The sequence below is a fragment of the Phycodurus eques genome, chromosome 5, assembly GCF_024500275.1.
Source record: "Phycodurus eques isolate BA_2022a chromosome 5, UOR_Pequ_1.1, whole genome shotgun sequence".
Lineage (NCBI taxonomy): Eukaryota > Metazoa > Chordata > Actinopteri > Syngnathiformes > Syngnathidae > Phycodurus > Phycodurus eques.
Genome location: NC_084529.1, coordinates 28912913 through 28940356, shown reverse-complemented (window position 1 = coordinate 28940356; position 27444 = coordinate 28912913). Strand labels below are relative to the sequence as shown.

Genomic DNA, 27444 nt, shown 5'->3' with positions numbered 1-27444 from the left:
AGACTTTTTATATCCACTGTGCACATGAGTCCGGCAGACATAATAAACCCGTGTTCCACTTGTGTGTTGCGCCGTTATGTAATCTGCTAATCTATGGAAAGTGATGTCCTCGTCTTTTCCTTAAGCGTAACCTTAATCCTGTGCACAAGTAGACGCTGAGTCTCAGCCCTTTTTTGTTTTAGTATCAACTGATTGAATTGTTGTATTAAGTAAAACTTCTCCATTGCTGTTATCAAGCTTCCTGGTTGGGGTTACAAATGGTGGGTGTTATTACTGGTAAACAAGCTCTGTGATAATGCAGCTTAGTGAGGTTTAGCCCACGTGACCACGCCTGTGTCAGTCATTCACTCCACACACACACACACACACACGCACACACGCACGCACGCACGCACGCCCATTCATCTTCATCCCACCTGAGGCCAAACACCTGACAGAGGTACGTGTTGAGAAAGACACCAACTAGAATCTGTCCTGTAAACAAGAATGCCCAGATATTTGTGTTTTTCCACCAATGCAGGTGCTCTTTCGGAGACAATGAACACTCTGGAAGATGTCCCGTTTGGAACACCTTTGGGGTTACTGGCGCAGGATGTGGACTTAATGACGCCTCCAGACATCTCTGTGCCTGACTGTCCTCGAATAATGCAGGAAACTCAGGTCACGTCTCGCTCAAATACATGCCCTTTATGTATACCTGCAGTATTACAAATATATTAAGGCTCACTTTTGATTAACGCTGCCGGAAAGTTATTTTTCGTGACACTGACATATATGGCACATATATGTTACGATAAATTAGTATTATTAGTCTAGCTATCGTTCATACAGTAGACATGGGTCTTCAGAAAGTTGCTGTTATATTTTTATTAGGAGACATATTTCAGAATCGCATACAGGCGTTACATAATATATGTGATCTATATTGACTAATGTCAGTTAACAAAATGTGCACAGTGACACCCTGTATAACATGTTTACCTCTCTAGTTTACAAAGTGACCCATCATTTTATTTTATTGTAATGATAATTCTACGGTATTGACGTTTATTAAATTTTAAAACACTGCCCTATTCATTTCATTCTTAATGCAATATGATATACAGTAGGTTTACTCAGATTTTTTTTAACATAAAAAAGCCTGCAATTTTAACAACTGTATATGTTGTGTTGCATATTGTTGTAGACGAGTTACTGTATCGTAGGAACATAAACTAGATTTATGTGTACTTTATGGGTGAAAAAGTAGGTAGAGTGGAGCAATAGACGCTGCCTTTTATTTGCTGTAGAAAAACATTTTGGGGGGGGGGAAATGAATAACTGGGGGATTGATACAGAAGATAAATGATAAAGAACTGGTAGAACTCTTAAAACCGTATGCCTACTTTTGCACCCCTGTATATGTTAAGGAGCGCCTTTGTGGTAAAGTTTTCTACTTTGGCTTCCTTGTACAGTACGGCTTCAATCTGGAGAAGCTAATATTAACGGGCCAGCAGCCTGTTTCCCAGGCTCCATCCTGTCCCCCCTACTGGCTGATGTTCAGCAGCCCTCATGAGTGCTACAGGGACACTCACAGGACCAGCGACCCTTGGGGCTCCAAACCTCGGCGCCGCAGTCACAGCCTGAACTCCGCGGACGTCCGCTGGCCGCACCGTCGCACACTCGGCTTCCGCAGATCCGACTCGGACGAAGAAGACGGCTATTGTGAGGACAACGAAGGCTCGTCCCCTGAAGATGGTCCTCAGGAGCCCACCAAGGGTCGAGAGCGCCCCCGCAGCGCCGCCCTCTCCAGGGTCAAAGACATGCACCGAGGTCTTCCCGCCATGTGCCGCGGGCCAGAGTTGTCACCGAAGAGCCCGAAGAACCACAGAGGCGCCTTGACACCTCCTGAGTGCGGCCCCTTCTCTCCGGGACAAAAGGCCACCAAGAAGAAGCAGCGTGCACAGAGCGCTGTGGGCAGATTACATCCCCAAAACAATCCCACAGCTGGGCCCCCTCCAGGAAGGGTGCAGCAGCAACGACCCTCCTCAGCAGGCCCTGTCATCAAAAACCGCAAGCAAAAGGTTGGTTTCTTTTTCCATCCTCCCAAAGTCTCTAGAGCCCCTTTTCCATCAACAAGTTCAGGAAATTTGAGTTCTTGTGACCAAGGTTCTTGGTCATAAAAGTTTCCTGTGGCCCATGCGGTTTGCATTTCCACCGCATCTCATAGTTCAGGGTAGTTTATCCAAATGAGACTGATGACGTGTGTAGGAGAAGTACGCTGCTGTACAGTACCATGTTGCTCATGACTGACACTTGCTGGATCTTCAATATCATTGCAGGCTGAGAGACTATATCTCAATATAGGTTTAAAATATCTTTGATACCTTCAAAATATACAGTCAATAAATAATGTGAGAAAATGTCATAACGTGAATATCAAAGTGAAAGTGTTGTTGCTGAAGTACTTTTTGTGTAACTTTTACTTATCCAGACCTTTTCCCAAAAAATTGAATATCATGGAAAAGTTAATTTTTTCCCATAATTCCATTTAAAAACTTCAACTTTCATAGATTATAGATTCAGGGCCCACAATTGAAAAGATAATTTGGGCTTCCAGCTCATGAACCCCACAAAATCAAGAATTCAAACAATGTGAATTCTGTGACGAAATCACCATTTACTTCTCAGTTTTTGGAGAGAAAAAACAGAAAAAGAAATTAGGATCACATTAAATCAATCAAAATACGGTGCTTTCAAAACGATATGTTAATCTTCACTACTTGGTTGGGAACCCCTTTGCTTTAATCACTGCCTGGATGCGCCGTGACATTGCCTGGGAGTTATGGAAGCCCAGATTTCCTCGATGCTTGCTGCCAGTTCTTCTTTGTTTTCGGGTCTGGTGCCCCTCATTTTCCTCTTGACAATACCCCATAGATTCTCAATGGGGTTTAGATCCGGCGAGTTGGCTGGCCAGTCAAGCACTGTGATGGCATGGGCATCAAACCAGGTTTTGGTGCTTCTGGCGGTATGGGCAGCGGCCAGGTCCTGCTGGAAGATGAAATCTGTATCTTCATACACATCCTCAGCAGAAGGAATCACGAAGTCCTCTAAAACATTCTGGCAGACTGTTGCGGTGACCTTGGATTTAAGAAAGCAGAGTTTAGCAACACCTGCGCTGGACATTGCACCCCAAATCAGGACTGACTGTGGATATTTCACACTGGACCTCAAGCAGCTTGGGTTCTGGTCTTCACCCGTCTTCCTCCAAACACTTGGACCTCGATTCCCGAATGAATGGCACACTTTACTTTCATCGGAAAAGAGGACCTTGGACCACTGGCCACCACTTGGCCAAGTTGAGACGCTTCCTACGTTGACTCAGGCTCAGTTGTAGCCCATCTCCACGATACGTCTGAATGTGGTGGTTTGTGAAGCTGTGACTCCCGCCTCATTCCAGTCTTTCTGGATCTCTGCTAGATTCTTGATTCTTCTCTGTTTGATAATCCGCTGAAGCCCACGGTCATCTCTTCTGCTGGTGCATCTTCTCCTCCCACATTTCATTAACTGAAAAAAACAATACACCTTACTTGTATGTTTTTTCAGATTAGATGGAGAATTTTTGAATGCCAGAAGATGTTTGTTTTAGGCTGGCCACAAGACAACAAATTCTCCCCAAATGACTCATGGAGCCCAGTCATTGTCAATGTGGCTGCTCTCTAGTGGCATGCAAAAGAATCACTAAATTAAATGTTAGTAGCATGCAAAAGAATCACTGAATTAAATGTTAGTAGCGTATATATGAAGTATAGTTGAGTTGTATTTAACGTTTAAGTACTGTACAATATATTTAATATAATCTTTTGGAACAGTTTGTTGACAGCCATTTATTTAGGTTTTTTTTTTTTTTTTTTAGGTCCACGACGCTACTTTATTTGAATATGGGACATTATGGTGGTACTTCGAGAGCCATTTTTTTGAGGTGGTACTTTGTCTAAAAAGTTTGCGAACCAATAACTGACATCTGTATCATCCATGGATGTTACAAATAAGTAAAACGCTTATTTTTTTATTTTTTTTTTGACAAAGCAGTAGAAAGTACAGATATGTGTTTCCAAATGAAGGGAGTCAAAGTAAAAAAGTTGTCAAAAATATTGAGGTAAAAATCTAATAAGAGGGACAGTATTTGTCTTTGTAACTTCCCACCACTCCTTACTTGTGTTTTGTTAATCTTCGTGTGGATGCTTAACAGGCTTTCAGGACTGGAGGCTTTCTTGACTCAGCAACAGAACTGCTGTCTGCTCTCAGCCAAGAAGAGAGGGAGCTGCTGGAGGCCGTCACTGACAAAGGATACCCTTTACGTACTGCTATCTTGGCTCTGCAGAAGACTGGATACAACAGCCCAGACAAAGTAGGCTACAATCTGTCTGACCATCCTTGCTCCAGCAAATCAATTACATATTGTGTAGATCCGTTTCCAAAACTGAATAATCTCTTTGTAAAGATAAAATATTATACATACAGCTCTCGTATTGGATCTCAATACATGGTGCACATTAAGTGGAAAGGGGGCATCTGTTTAGTCACAGAAATGGAGTACCTGTCAACTCCATTGCAGCCCAGAACTAAACTAGAAATTGCTCTCAAATCTCTCCTTCATAGCCAAGTTTGTCAAGAAAGTGGTTGTTAACCAACTCCGGTATTACTTGAACTCAAATGGACTTTTTGACAAATTTCAATCAGATTTCCAAACTCATCACAGTACAGAATCAGCTCATATCAAAGTGCTAAATGATGTAAGGTTGAACACTGACTGTGGAAAGGTGTCAGTTCTTGTTTTGTAGGATCTCAGTGCCGCGTTGGATACAGTAGATGATATGAGCTGCTGAACAGGTTGGAAACGTGGGTAGGACTAAATGGAACAGTCCTTAAATGGTTCAGATCCTACCTGAAGGAAAGGAGTTATTATTTTGTAATAATCAGGTGCAACTAATTAATTCAGAATGTGTTGTGTCACGAAAACAAATAACTTGATAAACCAAAACTTACTCCAATTAAACCACAACAAAACCGAGGTGATTGTTTTTGGCAGTAAAGAAAAGGTTTGCTGTTAGTAAATACCTGGAGTCGGTCTCTCTTAAAACCAAAGACCAAGACCGGAACCTTGGTGTGCTAGATTATGCCCTGATTTTCAGAAGCCATATCAAATCAATTACTAAAACTGCCTTCTACCATCTGAAGAACACATTTTCAGAGTGAAGGCTTGCATATGCCAAGCAAACCAGGAGAAGCTCATCCATGCTTTTATCTCAAGTAGACTTGACTACTGTAATGGTCTTCTGACTGGACTCCCCCAAAAGAGCATTAATCAGGTGCAACTAATTCAGAATGCTGCAGCTCAAAAAGGTCAGAACAAATTCTAAAGTCTCTACACTGTCTCCCAGTCACCTTTAGAATGCACTTTTTAAGTAGTGCTATTGGTCTATAAATCATGAGATGGTTTAGGTCCTGAATACATGAATCAAATGCTAGTGGAACATACACCCAGTAGGGCTCTGGGATCTAGACTCAGGTCAAACAATGGAACACAAGAGTCCAAAGCAAACATGGCGAAGCAGCTTTTAGCTGCTCACAAGTTGCCGACAGAAGTCAAGTCAGCACCAAGTGTCAATATTTTTAAATCCAGGTTAAAATCTTTTTTTCCCTCATGCTTATGATCATTTTAGAAGATTTCCACTGTTAAATGATCTTTCTTGCACTGTAGATTATCTTTATATATATATATATATAAAATTTGTCCTTGTTTAAGATGTCTCATTTTTGTCTATTTTTAAATGCTTTTAATCATGTAAAGCACATTGACTTACCTTGTGGAGAAAATGGTCTGTATAAAAATACATTTGCTTTGCTTTAAGCTACTGTATATCTCAACAATTCAGTTCTATTTTCTGTCTTTACACATTTTACTTACCTCCAAGCATATTTTATCCATTCAGAAACAAAAGACAACAATGAGTTTGGTTCAACTTTAAATGTAAACATCTTATTTTGACAGCTCTCAAAATACCTGGCAGCCTGCAATCATCTGTGCGAGTTGGGCTACGATGAAGCTCAAGTAGAGGAGGCCTTGGAGATGTTTCAGAACTGTGAGAGCAAGGTGCCTCCCTCTTGTTTATCTCCTTTTAGGGCACAGAATCAGAAAAACTAGAATAAACAGGGACAGCATTTTAAAGTTGCAACTCTGATTTCAGGCTGCAGAGTTTCTGCGCCTCCTGACTCAGTTCAACGAGATGGGCTTCCAGCAAAGTGCAATCAAAGAAGTGCTGCTTGTTCATGAAAATCATCGTGAAAGGGCTCTTGAAGAACTAATGACCCGCATGAACTAAACAGAATAGGTAGAGCACAGGTGTCAGACTCAAGGTCCAGGTGTGGTCTACTGAAGCAATTCATGTCTACTTTGTCTCTTACAAAGTCTCTACCAAAACTGCAAATTGTCATGTTTAATCAAATGTTTCAATTGCACTTTTTTTAGTTAACAAAATGTAACAGTTGAACAAACTACAGCCAACGTTTTTTATGACTTTTGATTTCAAAACTAATTGTCAATTTGGTGTGTATTTCTAATATGAGACGATTTATACTTAGATTGCATATGACAAATGAGTTTGACACCCCAAAGAAAAGAATATTCCATCTCGAGATAACCAGGTCTGTAACCTTTTATGCTATTTATATATTTTAAAAAATAAAATAAAAACATTTGGGAAAAAAAAAAAGACAGGAAAGTTTTGTTCGAACGTTTATTACGTTTCTGAAGGCTAAAAGTCGCTGTAATTCCAGCTGGGAGAAAAAAAAAAAAATTGTTGCTAAAGCACTAAAAATGTGAAGTGATAGATATAGCAAAGATTTCATGAATAATATTGAAAAAAAGGCAAGTAAAAGGTCAACATATGCACAAACATTTACTTTCCACAAAAATACAGGGAAGACCACCACAGTAGTGACAATAAAATAAGCCTGAGTAAAAAGGGATCATCAAAATGTTCACACATTTGTAAACTATTTACATTTTTTGGCAAAGGTTTACATTAGAAAAGCTTCCCTCTTGCCACACAAACAGCAGAGCTCGAAGCCTTTGGTCACTGTTGACTGACAGTGGAGTTGAGCAGTCTAGAATTCACATTCGATTGAGAAGCCTTCGACAGGTCCCTCTGTGAAAGAAGAAAGTTCATTCAGTGAGCTGTAGAGAGAATGGCTTAACACATCAATCGTTCGTTTGCATTACAACATGACATCCCATTCAGAATAATTTGGTGGAAATTGAGGTTTTTTTTAGTACAATGTAAGCAGTTATATACTGTATTTAATGCACATCTTTTTAGGTGTCAGAACTTGAAGGATGAGGTATAAAAGCACTCACTGAAAATTAACCAGTTTGCTAGTTCAATGTCACGTTGAAAATTCAGCAGAACTTTTAAGTTCAATTCTATCTTTTCCATTTACAGTCAGGTCACAGCATTGCCACCATATAACTCTGTGTTTGTGATAAGTAAAAATAATGTGCTTCGGTGATTGTTAAAACTGCATTTACCGAAAATTCCGAATAGGAGCTCGCAATACAGTTAAAGGTGATGGTGCAATCTTGAGTATCCTGAGACCTGAGTGCGCCACATGGAGTGTTTCTGTTAAGGACGTCGAGGTTTTCCTTGTTCCGGTCAAGTGCACGGGGAGTCTTTGCATGCCCAGCGGTTCGTAGGCCGAGACCCTACAAGTTAGATTTCAATGACTCGTGCGGAAAATGTTCACTTATTACAGAACCTATGTCCCATCAAGGCAAACCACGATGGATCCGTCACCATACCTTACTGGCAGATAGAGGAGGCTTTTGGATTGAAGACTGGCCCATGGTTCCCCCGAAGCCTGAACTGAGGAAGCTATTAGGCGTGGACATGGTTGACATTCCCATCTGCAGAAAACATGAGAACAGTACAAATCTTACTCCAAATCTTCCAGAATCATGATCCACGACATATTTCAAGCAAGTGACCTTTCTTTGTTTGCTTGGTGTGAGGGTTCCGGCGATTCGCCTTTTGGATGGTGTCCTCACTGCAGTTCCGTACAACATGTCCTCCTGAGTCTGTTTGCTCCTCTTCAGTTGCTAATTCGAACAACAAAACATCAATGACCAATTATGTTTTTACAAAATGTTTGATTGAATCTTTCACACACCCTCTCCATTTTCTCTTTCTCCTTCTCGATGTGGTGCTGCTCCCACTGCTGCTGCACATAATCCAGAAACTTCTGTCCATTGACAAAAAACTCTTTGCCTTGCTCTTGCTCCCACGAATCTATTTTGGCCTTCAGAGCCTTCTCGAGCTGTTTTTTTTTGGGGCGGGGGGGGGGGGACAAAAAAAAAAAAAAAAAAACTTGCCATCTTCTTCATACAAAACACATATTGATCACAAGACAGTTACAGCACATGAAACAGAAAGGTTCAAATAATCTGATACTGAACGACATACACCGGACCAGCGGTGGCAAGTAACGAAGTACAAATAAATTGTTACTGTACTGTAGTAGATGCTTTGGGTATCTGTACTTGAGTAATTATTTTTCGGACAACTTCATACATTTAGTCCCCAGTCCTTACATTTGAAAAATATCTCTTCTATAGTGACTGCCGCGAATAGGGGAAATAAATAAATAAATCGCCAAGTAATTGAGAATCCCCCCCCCCCCGCCAAGTTATCAAAATGGTCAATGGATATATGTAATTGGCATTAAAAATCCTTTTTTTTTTTTTTAACTTTTGTACTCCAGTCCACACTTTTTTTTTTTTTTTTTACATTTACAGGAGGTGACTCAGCAGCCTACTCCTACCCAAGTATCTGTTCTTCTGCTTCGGTACAAAGTGTGAGTACTTTTGCCATCTTTGCGCAGTACCTTGGGCAAACTTTTCTGAAGGTCACTTCGCTGCTTCTCCTCCTTCAGCAGGTTTCCACCTCTGTTGTTAAACCTCGAGGTGTCATTGGCTTTCCTCTGAGATGAGAAATGACATCACGTAAAACACAAATACCACCCAAAAGAAGTTTACAGTAACTATGTGACGTACTCACATCGAGTTCCAAATAAACAGCCCAATTCTCTTGCCATTTTGCGACACCTTCAAACAGCTCTTTATGGCCCTCAAAGTAGCTCTTCAGAGTTTTGACTTCATCCTCGTGCAGTTTGAGCAGCTCCTCAGTAAAGTCATCTGCATTAAAGAAACACACTGATAATTGATCTCACTTTTGATCGGCAATGCCATTTCCCAATACGGTTATTATTGTGGTTGTAGTTTGAACTGCACTGTATTATACTGGGAGGTTTTTGTAATACTTTGGTTTCCATATTTACAGTAGATTCATGACAGGGGCAAACGATTAGAAACAGCTCCTTATGAATGAGGCAGTACAACACAACTACAATATTAATCAAACTTTTTAATTAATACCGCTCAGAGTCATGATGCTTCAGTACTATGATTGTTGTACAGCGTTTCATTGCCGGTTCACTACTTGTCATTTTTGGTTATCTAACCTACGTTATTTGCAATAAATCAATTATTTAATTTCAAAATGTAATTTTCTGTTTTTGGTCTCTTTTTGAAACTCCCCAAGATGGCTCCAAAGCCTGTCTCACTCCAGCAGGAATGACTCAAGTGGCTCAGTTAAGCCTAATGATTTTGAAAGAATACTCGTGATCCACTTGACATGAAATTATGCTGGTGTACCTAATGTTGTGGCCAGTCAGCGTATATACTGTACAATTCAGCGCAGGAAAGACTGTGTCACTCGAGCAAAATCTTGTCACCATCGTGATAATGAAGAAAAGCCTCGCGCTGTTCTTGGCTGTAGAAGCACGTTTCCCAGTAAAGAGAAATCTCAGCTCTGATGGCCTCGATCACACTTTTCATGCTGTGGAGTTTCAGCAGTTCAAAACGCTGGACCTCAGCCTGGAGCTGGAACCAATGAATACAAGCGTTAATTTAAAAAAAAAAAACAAAAAAACAACACCGCTGCACCGTGTGACTTATTTATTTTAAACGGTCATTAACATTTCTTACTGCCTCAATGTTCCTCCTTTTGGACTTGAGCATGTGCTCGGAAAAGTCTTCCCTCTCCTCCAAGGGAATCTTCAGCCTGTCCCACAGTTCCTGGAGCTTAGTGCGGAGTACTGCGCAGAGCTCCTCATTCTCCGCCTTGCGCTTTCGCAACTGGTACGGGTCACAGTCACCAGTGTTATGATGTCAGGCATGACGGGGCGTTAGAGGTCAAATCAAAAATGGCTTGGTCACCTGGCTGAGGAGTTGTTTCAGTGCGTTGATGTTGTCAGTAGAGAGACAGAAGGCCTCCTCATCCTCACACATCACGTCCTTTTCAAAACTGGTCTCGGCCTGGCGCTCCAGATCATCCATGCATGTGTTGATCTCCTGCATTATGCTCACAAATTCTTCGTGACGGTGCTCCTGAAAAAAAGGACCTGATTTAAAACAAACAAATAAAAATAAATAAATAAAAGGGGGAAATTAGTGACACCTTTTCCTTTGTGAGCTCATCCATGTAGGCACGGTAGTCCTCTAGTTGTTTCAGGGACGGAGTTGTCTCTTGGTTGATGCTAAAAGGGGTGGTGCACATGATGTCACACAGCTCGCGGTCTTTGACAACGAGACTTTTGAGATCCTCCATTCTCTGCCTCTTGTGCTCCTTCATGAGCTCCAAACGAGTGCGGCTGTTCTTCTCCATCTGCAGCATGGTGCAGCCATCCTCCTCCTTCGCACACACATACAGAACATTAGCAGAAGTAATCGCTTTCAAGCAGCAAGTACACAGTTCCGGAAATTTACCTCAAGGGGGGGCATCTGAAGTTCACTGCACAGTTGACTAATTTCTTTGCGGCAGGATTCAATGTTTTTCAATACTCGCTTTTTCAGCTCCTCTTCCTCGACTATCATCCTGCCCAGCAAATCCTGCAGACATACCACAGAGTCAGTTAGTCAGCCAGCGACTGTTACGCCTACTGGGGTGGTCTTACTTTGATGTGCTCGTGAACTACATTAGTCCTCTGGAGGCGTTGATCCTCTGAAATTCCAATTTCTTCCCAAATATCCTGCAACTTAAAAAGAGCTCTGTTGAGGTAGGCAACAGACTCCGCAGCATGGACTTCACTGGAAGACAAGAAAGTTGGAAAACCATCAAGTCATTTCTCATTTAAGCAGAAAGTTGCTTTTAATCACTATCTAATTGTAATTTGACCTTGATAATCTATGCATTTGGCCATTTACTCTTTCATTTGAGTCTTTCCTTTATGTATAGCTATATGTTGATATTTAGTCTTTGATGTTTCTTATTTCTTTGCCTCTGTAAAGCACTTTGGATTTGTCTAGTGCATGATGAACGGTGCTAAAAATTAACTTGCCTTGCAGTAACGTTTGAATACAACTAGAACCTGCCATGCATAACAGAATAATAGCTTTGTGTTCAAGTTAACAGGCCCAGATTTCACATGGAGTACATTTATTTGTGAGTAATTTGAGAAGAGTTCATCATTTATTATTATTATTATTATTATTATTATACACGGTCATTTCTATAACTTTTTTTGTGCTGTGAGATGTTCCTTATGTAAAATATGTGCCTTGGCTCAATAAAGGTTAAGAAACACTGCACTAAACTTACAGGTAAACTAGCATGAGCTAGCTTTTGACGCAATGCTAAAGCTGTGGACTGGCTGTAAAATGAATTTGGGCAAACAATAACGTCATTCATGAGGCCCCAGTGGCAACATGAGCCAGAGATTAGTCTAACGGAAACGCCATAGAATAGGGAAAGACAAAAAAAAAAAAAAAAAAAAAAAGGGGTCGTCAAATAAATGGGCCAAACTAAACCAGCTCCTTCTGCGCCGTTTCCCCAACACACCCCATTTACAGCTTACCAATAATAGTTCCGCAAAAATACAGATAAGATACCAACCTCACTCTCATGTTGCCACCGCAGACTATTCTAAAAAGCTCTCTTCTGTGCCGTGTAATTCGTTGTCCAAGTGTTTGGCTGGCCGTCTACTTTCGAGTTCGTTTGAGTCGACTCCACACACGACGTTTGAATTTTGCTACAACAGGAAAGCATGCACTTTGATTGGCTCAGAGCTGTGACGTCACGTAAACACTTCCGCCCTAACGCTCACGTGTCAGATGTACAGATGTAGTGATCGTTTTTTTTTTTTTTTTTTTTTTTTAAACTTTGGAAATGATTTATTTACACCAAAAATTCCAAAGTGAGTTAATTGTATTAGTACGCGCATCTTGAAATGTATTTTGCATTTAGTGCTGGTTGTTAGTTTAGTTGCAAACGTGGACAGAGTAGGTAAAACTACTCACGGTTACTTGCGTAGAAGTGCAGATATTGTACTTTAAAAAAAAAAAAGTAAAAGTACGGATTCATCACCTTAATAAGATATCACTTATTGATCTGCAGAGGGGAAATTCAGATGTCAAAGCAGTAAAAATGAAACAAAACACTTTTTTTTTCATTTTTGAAAAAACCCAAAACACAAACAAACAAACAGCACAAGGGTGACATCATGCAGCGCCTCAATATCTTAACCGAACTTTCACAATCCTCCACTTGCTGTCCCGCAAGCGGCCTGTTGGTGGTGTCAAAGTCAATCAAGTTGTAGTCACATTCACCAGATGGAGGAAGAGAAAATGAGTGCAAAAATAACACGAAGCACAACACATGTTCCCATCCCTTTGCTAGCCGTTGTGAACTGACTAACAAAAAGATGAAATTAGCTCAATGATAACAACTGAAAAAAATAACCCATACTTGTATCTGTTTTTTGTTTCACCTTCGACAGTTCCTGCGCAATCTGCCCCTGTCATTTCCTGTGCTCCCAAACCTCTAAGGTGGCAGGCTGAAAAAGCAACTGCCGACCTCATTCCTGCTCCTCGGCAGCCGCAGCAGGCTCTTCTTCCTGCTCCTCGGCAGCCGCAGCAGGCTCTTCTTCCTGCTCCTCGGCAGGTGCAGCAGGCTCCTCTTCCTGCTCCTCGGCAGCCGCAGCAGGCTCTTCTTCCTGCTCCTCGGCAGCCGCAGCAGGCTCTTCTTCCTGCTCCTCGGCAGCCGCAGCAGGCTCTTCTTCCTGCTCCTCGGCAGGTGCAGCAGGCTCCTCTTCCTGCTCCTCGGCAGGTGCAGCAGGCTCCTCTTCCTGCTCCTCAGAAGCGGCAGCAGGCTCCCGTTCCTGCAGTGCACATGGTGTGGCCGCCACCTTCTGCTCTGGCGGCGCACGGTGTGCGACCGCCTCCCAACCCTGCTTCGGCGGCGCTCGCTGCGCCGCCGCCTCCCGAGCTTGCTTCGGCGGCGCTCGTCTAGCGGCCGCCACCCGAGCCTGCTGCCTGGCCCCTGCGTTGCCGTTGGGTCCGTCATCATGGCCGTCTGCCTGAACGGCCCGGTGGAAACAGTTGTGCTGGGCGTCCTGGCCGACCTCCTGAACGGCCCAGCCGAGCACTGCACGTCTGGCTCCCTCCAACCACTTGTGTCTGGTCAAGATGTTCCTCGTTGTTTTGCCAGTTTGCCCTGGTTTCTTTCAGTCCTTGTTGGTTCATTGTCATATGCTGTTGCATTAAATCACGTCTCTTGTCATGTCTTGCTTCATGTCATGTTGAGTTTACGCCAAGTGTTTCTTTGTTACTTTGATTATTGATTTTTGGCACTTACTTAAGTATTTAGATTTTTTTTCCATGTGCCTTGGTTGCCTGGTTTTGGTAAATAAATATTTTTTGGTAGTTCCTTTTCTCCTGCCTGGCCTCCCTGCTTCCCTGCGCTTGGGTCCACCACCTTCTTGCCTCCAACCTGCACAAACCTGACAGGTCATGGTCATCTGCAAAGGTTTCACCGCGGCAAACGGACTCTGATTTTTTGGACTACATTTGACTTTGAATCCAAAAGGCGACAGTTTTCATTTTTAAGTGTGGAATCGCCATAGGTCACTGGTGTAGCGGTACATTCGCCTGACTTGGGCGCAGGCAGCGTGGGTTCATTTCCCGCTCAGTGATGGTGTGAATGTGAGTGTGAATGGTTGTCCGCGTCTATATGTGCTGCGCGACTGACTGGCGACCAGTTCAGGGTGTTGACAGCCTTTCGCCTGAAGCCAGCTGGGACAGGCTCCAGCACCCTGTGACCCTGAACAGGACAAGCGGTATTATGGATGGACAGCTGGATGGAATCACCATATGTCTCTGGCGGGTGCGCCCCCTGGAGGTGGTTAAAATGTTGTCGTTGCCCGACGTGGCTGGTGTACGACCGACCGTCTCGCGTACCTGCCCGGTGGCAAAACAGCTTGACTCTTTGCATGGAATGAGACAATCTTTCGGAGCGAAAGGCCGGGACATTGTTATAAATAAATGGTAGTCAACGGCAACCACCTTCTCCTCTGTTTAGAGTGAGCTGACCAGCGGCTTTCTCTCTCCAGAATTTGGACAGTGCTCCGCTCAAAAGAATGTCCCTTGTTTGTAAGATTCCGATGACCTGCTGACTCTGGGCTCAAAAATACGACTCGCCTATGTCTAAGGGTTGCTTGGTCTCTCCAATGCAGAGGTCATCGCACTCTTCGCGAGAGTGCATATTGATGAGTTTGCTTCTGGTTTGTTTGTGGCCTCTGATTGGCTGGCAACCAGTCCAGGGTGTACCCAAAGTCAGCTGTGATAGGATCGAGCTCACCCGCAACCCTAATGAGGACAAATGGTATCGAAAATGGATGGAAGGATGTATAATAATTGCAATCTATTTGTACCACAATGGACAGTTATGTGGTTTACAAAGGCTTTTTAACCTCAAACTTTACTTACAACCAACCCTACTCAGCGTGTGATCCCTTGATGATTATTAATGTCAACTTTATTGATTTGGGACAACAAAAGGTATTTACAATATTTTTCCCTGCGTGTCAAAAGATGATCAAATGAAACCATTTAGTAAATATAGCAAATATCTCATAGGAAGCAAATAAATAGTCATACAATCGCAAGCACACAAAACTGTATCAATCAAATTTCTTTGTCAGTGAGAGTACAGTTGTGTACAGAAGCTCCTTAGAACTTCCTCACTGAACTGGTAGGTCAACTTCTTTTTCACCTTTTGAATCTCACCGGTTTTGCCGTAGTTCCTCAGAGCACGAGCCATTTTTTGGTAGGTCATTTTTTTGCGATTTCCTTTTTGGACTCCCCAGTGACTCGCCAGGGCTTCTTTGTGTTTTGTGGAGAACTGAAAGATGCCCTTTTCCTGGTCCACCCACCAGATCGAGTCACTCATGTGACCGCTTCTCAGCAAGTCCAAGAGAAACTGGTACAAGCGAATTTTCCTTTTGCCGTCTAGATTGGAAAAATATGACGCTCATTGAGGAATTGTCTTTTTTTTCTTCTTCTTGAGTCTGCTCAAACATCGACGAGGATGATACTCACTTGTGTCTTTCCTGATTGAGGGCAGGCTGTGGTATTCAGATGCCTCCTCGCCTTCTGATACCTCAAGTGGGGGGCTGACACCTCTTTGTTCTTCTTCTGAGTAGTACTGGATGGGTGAGACTGGGTTTTGGTACTGATAGTATAGTGATGAGGTATAATTTGGGATCTTCAAGACAAAATGTAAACAACGTTGGGAAGAAGCAATAGACTGTTAGTGTAGTGCATGCATTCATTGTCGGGTTTGTTTAGTCATGCAAAAAGAGGATGTAAGTGACATCACATTTGGTCCTTTTCTTTAACACAGATGTCAGTTTGAAATATGTTCATCTGGCTAGCTCATCCTTCCTGGAAATGGCAATTCTATGGCACCATTAATTCCCTTTATGAACCACATTTTTCAATATACTGTAAAGCTGATGTGTTACAATGCTCTTCCTATGAATACTGAATTAATCCAAAGACACCAAAAATATGTTTGGGGTGTAGTTACACCCGTAAATCACCAAATGGAACCTGAGACCAAAACCATTTATTTTTTTTGCACATCCAAGCTGCTTATCTCCTATTTCTAATAAATTGGAAATGGTGGCATGGGGCCATTTTTGGAGTAGAGGTCTGAGTTCCACTTGTATCTCAACCTTTGCTCTTATCGCAAGACAAAAAAATTGGTCAAGCGATGGCTCAAATATCGAAAAACTCATAAGTCAAGACACTCGCATCGGAAGGCATGGCTGTATTCGTATTAAGAGTATTCGACTTTTCTTGGGTGGTGTGCTATGATATCTTTGTAATGGAAAATGGATGCCTTGGCATGGATGCCAGTGGATCCATGCACATTCCTGCAAATATTCCCATGAACAGACCCCCCCCCCCCCCCTCCATCTTTCCTCCCAAATTGTTCCCCAATTTGTTTACATTTAAAAAAAAAAATGTTTTCAATGTTTTTCTTTTCTTTTTTTTGGAGGAACCAAATCCGAAAACACTTATTGGTGGTTTATCCCTGCTTATTGAAGATTTTTTTGGGGTTTAAATGATGATTATTATTTTTCAATACAATTATAATGAGTGTCAATTATGAACTGATTTCGCAGTCCCTATCCCCCGAAAATAGCGGGGGTCCACTGTACTAGACAGATGGCCGAAGGTACATTGAAAAGTTTTTTTTTTTTTTTTTTTTTTTTTTGCCAATGCCATATAATGTTGGTGGAGCATGGTGTCAAATTTGATGAACATTTTGAGTATTCACCATGACAAAGGGGATGATTATTGATTGTAACTGTAACATTTCCAGCTCACGTTCATTTACATCCTGGACCAGTATGAAAGAAAGAACAATGGCACGTATGCATCATGATAAAAAAGGGCCTCACTTGTGGCAACACCGAGAGAGGTGCCTCCAGGTGAAGATGACCGTCAGCACTGAAGCGGTAAGGTTGCATTTGTTGAGGGGCCACACACTGAAGCTGTGTTAAATGACTCGATGGAAAATGGTCAAAGTCTGCAGGCTGGACATGCTCTGAATGGAAGCTCCATCTGTAGTCTGAGAGTCAGCACACATTTGGATTGGAGCCATGCAGTGATCTTACAGACCCTTTCGAAAAAGATTTGAATATCATAGAAAAGTTGATTTATTTCCATAATTCCATTCAAAAAGTGAAACTTTCATAATTATAGATTCAGGGCCCAGAATTTAAACAATTTCAAGTATTTATTTGTTTATTTTAGGCGGCACGGTGGACGACTGGTTAGCACTTCAGCCTCGCAGTTCTGAGGACCGGGGTTCAAATCCCGGCCCCGCCTGTGTGGAGTTTGTATGTTCTCCCCGCGCCTGCGTGGGTTTTCTCCGGGTCCTCCGGTTTCCTCCCACATCCCCAAAACATGCATGGTAGGTTGACTGACGACTCTAAATTGCCCGTAGGTGTGAATGTGTGCGTGAATGGTTGTTTGTTTACATGTCACCTGCGATTGGCTGGCGACCAGTTCAGGGCGTACCCCGCCTCTCGCCCGAAGATTGCTGGGATAGGCTCCAGCATACCGCGACCCCAGTGAGGAGAAGCGGAACGGAAGATGAATGAATGAATTTGTTTATTTTTACCCACAAAATCAGGAATTCCAAAAATTAGAATAGCGTGAAGAAATCAGCCCAAATTTTGCAGGCCATAAATGTTTTAAACTGAGTGGCAGACACTAATCTACGAAACTCAAAGCACCTGCCCCGGTGTCATCAAATTGGTTCAGTTTGGTTCAATTGTCTCAGTTCAGTTGGGTTCAATATGGGGAAGACTGCAGACTTGACAGCTGGCCAGAAGACCATCATTGATACCCTCCATAGGATGGGTAAGACACAAAGGTTCCTGGAGATGGGGCTACAACTGTCGGGTTCCTCGGGTCAAGCGCTTCTGAGCCTGAGCCAACGTAGGAAGCGTCTCAACTGGTCCAAGGAGAAGAAGGACTGGACTGTTGGGCAGTGGTCCGAGGTCCTTTTTTCTGATGAAAGTAAAGTGTGCCTTTCACTTGGGACTCAAGGTCCAAGAGGAAGACAGATGAAGACCAGAACCCAAGCTGCGTGAGGTCCAGTGTGAAATATCCACAGCCAGTCCTGATTTGGGGTGCAATGTCCAGCGCAGGTGTTGCTAAACTCTGCTTTCTTAAATCCAAGGTCACCGCAACAGTCTACCAGAATGTTTGAGAAGACTTTATGATTCCTTCTGCTGATGATCTGTACGGAGATGCAGATTTCATCTTGCAGCAGGACCTGGCCCCTGCCCGTACCGCCAGAAGCACCAAAACCCGGTCTGTTGCCCGTGCCTTCACAGTGCTTGACTGGCCAGTCAACTCGCCGGATCTAAACCCCATTGAGAATCTATGGGGTATTATCAAGAGGAAAATGAGGGGCACCAGACCCGAAAACAAAGAAGAACTGACAGCAAGCATCAAGGGCGCATTGGGGCAGTGATTCAAGCAAAGGGATTCCTAACCAAGTACTGAAGATTAACATATCGTTTTGAAAGTACCATATTTTGATTGATTTAATGTGATTGTCATGTTTCTTTTTCTCCCCCCTTCAAAACCTAAGAAGAAAATGGTGATTTCTTCACAGTATTCTAATTCTTTGAATTCCCGATTTGGTGGAGCCCAAATTCTGTAAAAATAAACAAATAAATACTTGAAATTGTTTCAATTGTGGGCCCCGAATCAATAATCTAGGAAAGTATAACTTTTTGAATGGAATTATGGAAATACACTTTTCCATTATATTCCAATTCTTTTGAAAGGGTCTGTGTTTATGATTGTATCAAATCATCATCTTACCTTCATAAACATCCCCCACACTAGTGAGATAAGGGTACAAGTCTGCCGGGGCCCGATAACTCTCTGGCTCACTTTGAATAATTCCCTCAGAGGCCTTTGGTGTGAGGAAGTGAACGATAAAATTAGATTCTAACGTTACAATTGTGCAAAAATATTTATTAAAACAGAAGTTTAATCCATACTTCTTTCTAAACTTCTCTAAAGTGTTACAACCTGGAATGGAACCTTTAATGAATGATTAATGACGCCGTTTTTCTAATGACTGTTTTGTAATGTTCAAATAAGTGGTAGGAAAAAAAGTTGGTTCAAACAAGAATGCTAGTTTTGACTTTTGCACAATGTAGCAATGAAGCAACAGACGGCGGCCACGAAGTGCGCAAAGGTTATTTACTTTGTGTTAAGGCGTACGCTCTCAAAAAAAATTCGCATTCTCCCCCCAAAAAAAAAAAAAAAAAAAAAAAAAGCCCCAAAAAAAGAGACAAAATCCAAAGAACCGTGATGCCGATGAAAAAATAACTCTCGGTTTGCCGCACGCGTGTAGACAGGAAAGGATAAAAGAACGAACACTTACAGGCGGTATGACAAAGCCTTCCATCGTGTGCTATTGGAATACTGAAGCAGATCATAAATGATAACTTTGACTTCTGTTGCCGATGGCGACAATGTGACAACAACGCGGCGGCTTGAGCAGACAAACAGGAACTGAGAGTGACCTCGCATGTCCGCAGTCCCGACAGTCAATTGTCCAAATCAAATGTCCAGCTCTCCTTCCCTGAAAGCTGCCAATCTCACAGGTCTTCACATGATGTCCAGTCAAACGGTCATGAATAATTGAACTTCATGTTAGAGTATAGAATATGTCTCTTCTATCGATACTAACAAAGTCCATGTGGTATAGGATGTTTATTTGCGTACTGGCAGACTCTGAAACCAAAAGTGAAGTTTGGAAGCAGGTTTGTTCCTCTTTTACTTAGGAATGATGGTTTTAGTTGAGGAAGTTCTGAACATGAGAATGAAACTCGCTGAAAGATGTTGCTTTTGTTCCAGTTTGCATAGCATCGACACATTCACAAATCTTAGGATTTCTTGATGTCATGTTGTTGTTTCCCCCCCCCCCCCAATGCAGAATGTTTTGAATCGAGTCGGGAGTTGCTAGTTAGTTGTTGTTATTGTAAATAGTCTAATAAAATAAAATGGTCAAACAAAAAAAATGTTACGCACACGTTTAACATGTATTCATTTTTTTAAAAATAATGAGGCGTTTGTAGACACTTTTTGGGGAGTGCTCAAGCACCCCTAAAATGTGAGAATTCACACACACACACACGCGCGCGGTATATGTCCTTTTACGCAAACTACAAAAGTGTGTAATCATGTTGAAACATGATATTTTAACAATTTGATGTACTGTATTAGTCATCAAACTATCATCCTCTTCTGCTGTGGCCCACCATTTAAAAATGGCTGTCGGTCACTATCGAATATTTTGAGACTCAATTAATCTATCGATTATTCCATCGATTAATAACCCGTAATACTTGGACAAAAATGTTTGGGTTTTTTTGCATGAACGTTTTTCGCAAAATGTGTGGCGTGAGACTTTTTAAAAAATGTAAATATACTTATGTGCCTTGGCTTTTGCTCCATAAAAGAAACGCTGATCTAATCTACTGTACTGTCGTTTGTTTGAGTGAGCATCAAGAACAAAACAGCCTCCTTTTTCCCCCTTTTTTTTGTTTTTGGGGTGTCGCCATCTAGTGGAGTTGTGTGTTTTTGGAAGGAGCAATTCAGTATCCGGGCTCGATCGAGCTGAAGGAGGCAACCAAAACATCGCATCCAGGCCTCAGTCGGCGATGCTCGCTCCAAAGCCGACAATGACTTCATGAGGGGATTCGCCGAGTGCACGCGCATGGAAGGAACATGGCTGCGATGAGGACTTTAACCGCGGCGGGTCTCGTCTTAGCCTTGTGCGCCCTCGGCCTGATCGCGGTGGCCATCGGCACCGACAACTGGTACGAGACGGACGCCAGGAGGCATCGAGAGCGCTGCAAGAATTACTCGAACAAGAGGACCGACCCGGGCTACATCTACACCTCCAACAACAACCTCCCGCTGCGGACGCTGCGCAAGGGGAGCGCGGAGGCGGAGGCGAGCTGGCCGCCGAGGATGGCGAGGCTGCGGGCTCGGCGGCACCTTGCGCCCGCAGCCTCCGCGATGGAGTCGCTGTGCAATCGCCATTTCAACTCCACCGTCACCGGACTGTGGAGGAAGTGTCACCGGGTGGGATTTGACTTGGAGACGGAGGATTTAATCTTTAAAGGTTTGCGGCTACGGTCATATTTGCGTGCGTGCGTGCGTGCGTGCGTGTGTGTGGAATGCGTATAAACATCTTGCGCAATCCAACAATACAAGTCACAGGTCAACATCAAAAAAACAAACCAAAAAAAAAAAAACAAGTGTTGCAGCAGAAGCCTTGGCGTCCTTCTCCATCGGTTTTTTTTTTAATGGGCGAAAAGGGGTGGGGGCATCCTCTTCGTATCGTGTCAGGGTTTACGTGACACCCCCCTCCTTCTCTGTGTGGTTTGCTTCCACAGGATTGGTTGCACGCTGCACGCCAATAAAATACTACTACTCCTCTTCGGCTTTGCCCAGAAATGTGCCCATCAACCTGACGAAGACGATCAGGCAGGACGAGTGGCATGCGCTACGTGAGTCTTTTGCCTTTGCCGATGACGAGTGAGGTGAAAATGACTCTCGCGACAACACACAGCCGTCTTCCAACGTGTTCTTTTGCAGATCTGCAGAGGATGACGGTCAGTTTCATCGGCATGGCCATATCCATCATCTTTTTCGGCTGGACCGTTGGCGTGCTGGGCTGTTGGAAGGCACATGACCTCATGCAGTATGTTGCCGGACTGCTCTTCCTCATGGGAGGTAAACCACAGTACGCCAAATTACCACACGAGGGCGGTAAACGCCTTCTCAAAAGTATCATGCAAAAAAAAAAAAAAAAAAAAAAAAAATCACATCCATCCATCCATTTTCTGTACCGCAAGGGACTTATTTTGCATGAAATCCCAAGGCACACTACTCAACAAAAATGTCATCAAGGGATATGCAATATCTGACCAAGCCTTATGGGGGCCCGAGGCAGAATTGAATTTGGGGTCCCTCTGTGTAAAAAAACAAAACGACTCAAGAAATCCTCGGGCCGCCTCGAAATACAGTAAGTACAGTGGTAGCTGGACTTAAGAGCGCAGCAGCTTACACGGTTTTCGAGTTATGAGCCGTCACAGGGTCGATTTTATTTTTATTATTATAGTGTATTCAATGTATAAGTTAAGGCAGCACTGTGTACTGAAATACTTAAGATCTTGTCCCAATTTACTCACAAATTGAGTGTGTGTGAATTCTCACATTTTAGGGGTGCTTGAGCACTCCCCAAAAAGTGTCTACAAACGCCTCATTATTTTTAAAAAAATGAATACATGTTAAACGTGTGCGTAACATTTTTTTTGTTTGACCATTTTATTTTATTAGACTATTTACAATAACAACAACTAACGAGCAACTCCCGACTCGATTCAAATTATTGTGAACGCGCTCATTCTGCCGCCTGTGAACGGTTTGTGAACAGCAGTTCATTTTTTTGTTCAATAAAATGCCAGGTCCTACCTTGAAGGTGCACAACTCTAAATTTGAACTTTCCTGTATCCTGTAAGAAAAAACAAACAAACAAACAAACAAACAAACGGCCATTGTTATTGCGCTGAAAAAAATAAAAATAAAATGAATATCATTTTGTATCCCCCAAATTCTTGAAGAAACCAGGAAAAAACCACAAATAAGCATTTGCGGTTGGTTCCCTCAAAACAAAAGGAAAAAAAAATGCAAATAATTGGAAAAACATTGGAGAAGAAAAGACATTTTAAAAAAAAGGTGAACTCCCGGATGCCGCAAGGGTCCGCTCTTTTTCCAATGTTTACGGTGCTATTTAAAGCGGAATATCATTTCCAGTCTGTCACGTGTTTCACTTCCTCTCAACAGGGACGTGCTGCATCATCTCCCTCTGCACGTGTGTGGCGGGAATCAACTTTGAACTGTCGCGTTACCCTCGCTACATGTTTGGAATACCAGAGGACATCAGTCACGGCTACGGTTGGTCTATGTTCTGCGCGTGGGGCGGACTGGGCCTGACTCTGCTGGCCGGGTTCCTGTGCACGCTCGCTCCCTCCCTCTACCCGCCGCACACGCCCGCGGCTCAGAAGCCGCGGCAGGAGAACGGCTGCGTGTGACGGGTCCACGCTGACACGAGGCAGACAAAGTGGCCATTCGCGTCAAGGACAGTTTTGCAGGAATTCTGCAGCGTGCGGGGTGGCACGGAGAAAGCACAAGAACACGAGGGGAGAGGTGGATATTTGACTGACGATGACTCCGGTTCATCTCATGATTGAACTGATCAGTGTTATTCCTTGCGCTCCAAGAGGACAGTACTGTAGCTCAGCACATTTGTAAAGACGCACTCCCTACCATCCGACAAAAGAAAGAGAATAGCACAACCTTGAAACTGTATCAAATATGAAATCATATGGACGTGCACTGTCACATTTGAAAGGGCAACTGTGTATCATTATGTATCATTCAACACAAGTTATGTACATGTACCTTTTGAACCGTATGTATGCAGATGCATTTGTGTTTATTCAAGGGAAAACTATGGCACATCAATTCCAAGTTCCAAGCTGTGTCCGACTGAAGTGGTTTTGTTGTTCTTGAGGTCGTCTACCCCATTGGAATATTTTTCAACAATAAAACAGCCACGCAAAACATTCTGGGCTCTATTTCCATAGACAGTGCATCTGCGGTGGGGCATAAATGCCGGTGGATTAAGATTTTCATGCAAGCGCATGCGTGTTTGGCGATTTGGCAGACAGGTCTGCGCCAAGCGAGCGTGTGTCTCTGGAGGTGCGACCGGCGAGGTGCCGATTTGGTAGCAGAAAGTCGGTCTAAACTTACACCTGCTCAGACCGCGCGTAACCTTAGGTGCGGCTGGCCTCATGCAATTTCGGTGAATGTGATCGAGGCACACGCAGACAGATAGCGAGGTCCTCGGACATTTTTTTTTAATTGTCGGCATTTGTCACCAGCTCATCCTGTGTTTAATAAGGACCCACTCACATTTGCCAAGAGTAGTGACAAAGAAAGAAACTGGTCCAAATAACCTCACCGGGTGGAGGTAGTAAATTCAAGCAATGTTCTTCTGTTCCTCTTCTGTTTGTAATATGGATTGTCAGTCTAGTTCAAAACATTGAACTAACCGACACATACCACGGACAATGTGACAACTGTACACATTTACACTTGTATGTACGTACAGTATACAACTGACAAGGTGTACGCTGGCTCCAAAGCTCTAAATGCCTTGCCCGCAATGCTTACAAGAGGTTAAATCAAAGCAAGATTCAATCCAAATGCTGACTTCACTCATTTCCTGAGGTTTCTTTGGCTCCAAACTGCTCCTCTTTACAACTATGTTGCTTAAAGCAGATATGAAAATCTTTCAGTGATTATTTGCAGCTGCAACCACGGAACAAACGCAATCATAGTGCAGTCATGTGGCAATAGGTTAACAATATAAATTTGATGTTAAAAATGACCCGCGACCATCGTGAGGATAAGCGGGATGGATGGATGGATGGATGTTAAAATGAAGGTGCCACAGTGGACGACTGGATAACACATCTGCTTCACAGTTCTGAGGACCCGGGTTCAAATCTGGCTTCGCCTGTGCGGAGTTTCCCTGTTTTCCCCGTGCCTGGGTGGGTTTTCTCCGGGTACTCCGGTTTCCTCCCAAAACAAGCTCGGTAGGTTTATTGGAAACTCTAAATTGCCCGTAGGTGCGAATGCGAGTGCGAACGGTTGTTTGTTTACATGTGCCCTGCGATTGGCTGGGGACCAGTTCAGGGCGTACCCCGCCTCCTGCCCGATGACAGCTGGGATTGGCTCCGGCACGCCCGCGACCCGCGTGAGGACAAGCGGCTCACAAAATGGACGGATGGATGGCTTAATTATGTCAAAACCCGAGATAGAATCCAGCACACCTGTGATTAATTAGGACAAGGGCTATAAGAAATAGATGGCTAGATGGAAGGATGAAAGTTCAGGGAAGCCAAACGGAATATTCCTGCCAAAATGATTCATCCAAACGCCTTTAAAATATTTTTTAAATCATCAAACCAGTTCCAAATGAAGGAATGATATCATTGCTGGTCCATGAGACAGAATCCTCCTGAGATACATATCATCACCAGACCAATCATTACCGCTTCGTAAATCCTGTCTGCTGTGTGATCACCTTATTCACACCTCGCTAGTTTGAGCTACTGATTTTATTGGCTCCCTGCACATAAAAAGCCTGTTGTGCAAAGTGCTTACGATCTGCAGCTAGCAGATGAAGGTGGTGGCGTCAAAATACCTTCAAAAATAGTAGCGTTGAAGTACTTTTATATGTTTCAGTCAGAGAGTGTCATCAGAATTATCGACCTATTTTCTATAGCACACATCCAGTTTGAGTGCTGGAGCCTATCCCGGCTGACTTAGTGCGAAAGGCAGACGAACACAACAGCTGCACGAAAGTCAGCTCGGTGAACCGCTACGCTATCGCAACGATGCTCATTACGGGATTTTCCATTGTAAAACCCATGTAGTACTACTGTATATAAACATCTAGTATCTAATTTTTCAAGCGCTTGTTAAATTATTTCAGAGTGATGCAATTCAAGGCCCGCAGGCAAGATCTGGATCCACACATCATTTTACGTGGCCCGCAAAGGCTTGCCACAATTTTTCCTTGAGTTCTGTTCAAAACTAATTAGCCATCATAAAAATGATAATAATCAACTACAGGGGAAATTATGTAATATAATGGGGCAATTACAATGGTTCCGTCACAGACCTTGTTATTTAAGGGACAAGAGGATTAACTGTCACACGCCCAGTCTGTACACAAACACAGTGCAGCTCAGCTTCTGGCAAGTGGGCATCATGGCTAGCGACTTTGCTTTTGGCGGACAGTCAAACTCGTTAACTCATTTGAAATGACATCACGCAAATGTGAAAATCAGTGCCGCAAGGAATAAAAAGGAGTGTGGGACAAACGCAACTTCCAGTAGTATTTAAACCCCCCCCATGGCCTTTTCAGATGGAGCCAAAGCAATGACAAACTACTTCATCAGTTTTCTTTTCGCACAAAGATTCAAGCGATGCTATGTTACTGCTTGCCCTTGTCCGCATCTTTCAGTTCCTAAAGGGGCAAAAAAGTATTGATTTTGCACTTTCCCTCATGAAAGCATTTGAGCAGTTTGTTTTTAATGATGCTCCCTTACTGAACCAAACGTGACACCGAAATGAAGGTACCAAGGTGATTTTTGGCACACTGTCACTCCCTATAGTGATTATATATTTATGTGAATTTATAACCGCTCCAACTGAGGGTAAACATAACTACGATGAAAACAAGTTCGACACCCCTGTCACGACAAAACTATTGGAAGATCTCGCCTTCACACTGACAGGAAGGGAAACTGTGCTCCTCCTTTGCAGCTTCTACTCTTCTGGGAAGACCTTCGGTAAGTTTTTCCAAGTGTGTCTGTTTTCATCCGGAAGAAGTTTCGTGAGGTCAGAAGGCACTGATGTTGGGTCTGAGAGACGGCCGAGTGACTCACAATCTCTTCTGCACTTCATCCTAAGGCTGTTTGACAGGCTTAAAAGTCGAGGCTTTCAAGTCTCCAAACTCACACCATGCCTCTCTGGATTTGGTTTTATGAACTGACAAAGGGCCCGCTCCAAAAAAACACTTTCCAAAAAGTTGGAACAATACAATTGTCTAGAATGTCTCGGTAACGCGAATAATGGGTATAGTCAAAGTCTTGATTAAGAGGTGTTTCCCAACTTTAATAGTATCGCTTCATGTCAGTATCGGGTGTGCGTCAGAGAGGGGTCAGTGCTTCAGGTCAGATCTGAATCGCATTCCTGACCTGTCTATGTTTGTGCTTTCAATATATCAGCGAGAAGAATGTATTCTTCTAACAGCAGGCCTCCTCGCTCCAAACCATCCCAACCACGCCACAAAAATGGATGCTTTAGTCGGAAGAATTAATGACGGGGGCCCAAAAAGTCTTGCTAAGCGCTTTTGTGAGCCTCTATAGGTTTAACATACACAGCAGATTTTCTTTTTTCCTGCAATCTTTCAGTCCATGCAGAGCCATCGGCCGCTCCCCTTCAATTTCCAGAGCTTCGCGGACATATAAGGTTTCTGTGCACACTGAGCTCGTGCTTCTTCGGACAGCGCTCCTTGCCTACATTGGTGCGCTGCTATAGTTTTTAAACAGAGCTGTTTTTGTAAAAGGGGTCCCAGAGGGGAAGCTGGAGTGTGTGGGAAACCAGACAGAGGAAATCACACCCACTCGAGCCCAATGGCAGGCAGCGCATCTGGCCCCAAAAACATACACAGGGATTATCTCGGGCACATTTATTGGTAGGCGCTTGTTGCAGACAGGAACAACAAAACACAGAGACAGAAAATATATAACCGCTTCCACTAATTAGCAGGAGTGTGATGTGTTTAAGCACAGGAATTCAATGGTAATGCTTCCCAGGAA

At 43.2% G+C, this 27444-nt stretch overlaps 4 protein-coding genes across 9 annotated transcripts; 2 read left to right on the top strand and 2 right to left on the bottom strand.

Annotated features, from left to right (window-relative positions):
• Positions 1-7377, top strand: LOC133402413 (ubiquitin-associated protein 1-like). Its single transcript, XM_061676077.1, has 6 exons — positions 1-439; positions 521-660; positions 1455-2063; positions 4232-4390; positions 6035-6136; positions 6231-7377. Exons 2-6 carry the CDS (start codon positions 538-540, stop codon positions 6363-6365), a joined length of 1128 nt encoding a protein of 375 aa, XP_061532061.1. The 5' UTR covers positions 1-439; positions 521-537; the 3' UTR covers positions 6366-7377.
• LOC133402402 (protein regulator of cytokinesis 1-like) lies at positions 6765-12214 on the bottom strand. 4 transcript variants are annotated; one of them, XM_061676051.1, is made up of 14 exons: positions 11991-12210; positions 11053-11185; positions 10865-10987; positions 10557-10790; positions 10316-10486; positions 10085-10234; positions 9832-9979; positions 9096-9232; positions 8923-9018; positions 8209-8355; positions 8027-8137; positions 7841-7945; positions 7571-7744; positions 6765-7190 (listed from the first exon to the last, which is right to left on the bottom strand). In XM_061676051.1, the coding sequence occupies exons 1-14, from the start codon at positions 11999-12001 to the stop codon at positions 7119-7121; spliced, it is 1812 nt and encodes a 603-aa protein (XP_061532035.1). In that variant the 5' UTR covers positions 12002-12210; the 3' UTR covers positions 6765-7118. The 4 variants fall into 4 exon arrangements, with proteins under 4 accessions (XP_061532035.1, XP_061532036.1, XP_061532037.1 ...); XM_061676052.1 differs by having other exon boundaries at positions 7638-7744; positions 11991-12209; XM_061676053.1 differs by lacking the exon at positions 8209-8355 and having other exon boundaries at positions 11991-12214.
• A 2694-nt stretch (positions 12215-14908) lies between these two features.
• Positions 14909-19690, bottom strand: spi1a (Spi-1 proto-oncogene a). 3 transcript variants are annotated; one of them, XM_061676084.1, is made up of 5 exons: positions 19356-19690; positions 18785-18878; positions 16843-17012; positions 15473-15638; positions 14909-15382 (listed from the first exon to the last, which is right to left on the bottom strand). In XM_061676084.1, the coding sequence occupies exons 1-5, from the start codon at positions 19377-19379 to the stop codon at positions 15072-15074; spliced, it is 765 nt and encodes a 254-aa protein (XP_061532068.1). In that variant the 5' UTR covers positions 19380-19690; the 3' UTR covers positions 14909-15071. The 3 variants fall into 3 exon arrangements, with proteins under 3 accessions (XP_061532068.1, XP_061532070.1, XP_061532071.1); XM_061676086.1 differs by having other exon boundaries at positions 15473-15578; XM_061676087.1 differs by lacking the exon at positions 18785-18878.
• Positions 19691-20552: 862 nt separating this feature from the next.
• tmem276a (transmembrane protein 276a) lies at positions 20553-23599 on the top strand. The gene is made up of 4 exons (XM_061676083.1): positions 20553-21104; positions 21379-21492; positions 21581-21718; positions 22832-23599. The coding sequence occupies exons 1-4, from the start codon at positions 20705-20707 to the stop codon at positions 23077-23079; spliced, it is 900 nt and encodes a 299-aa protein (XP_061532067.1). The 5' UTR covers positions 20553-20704; the 3' UTR covers positions 23080-23599.
• Positions 23600-27444: the final 3845 nt, after the last annotated feature.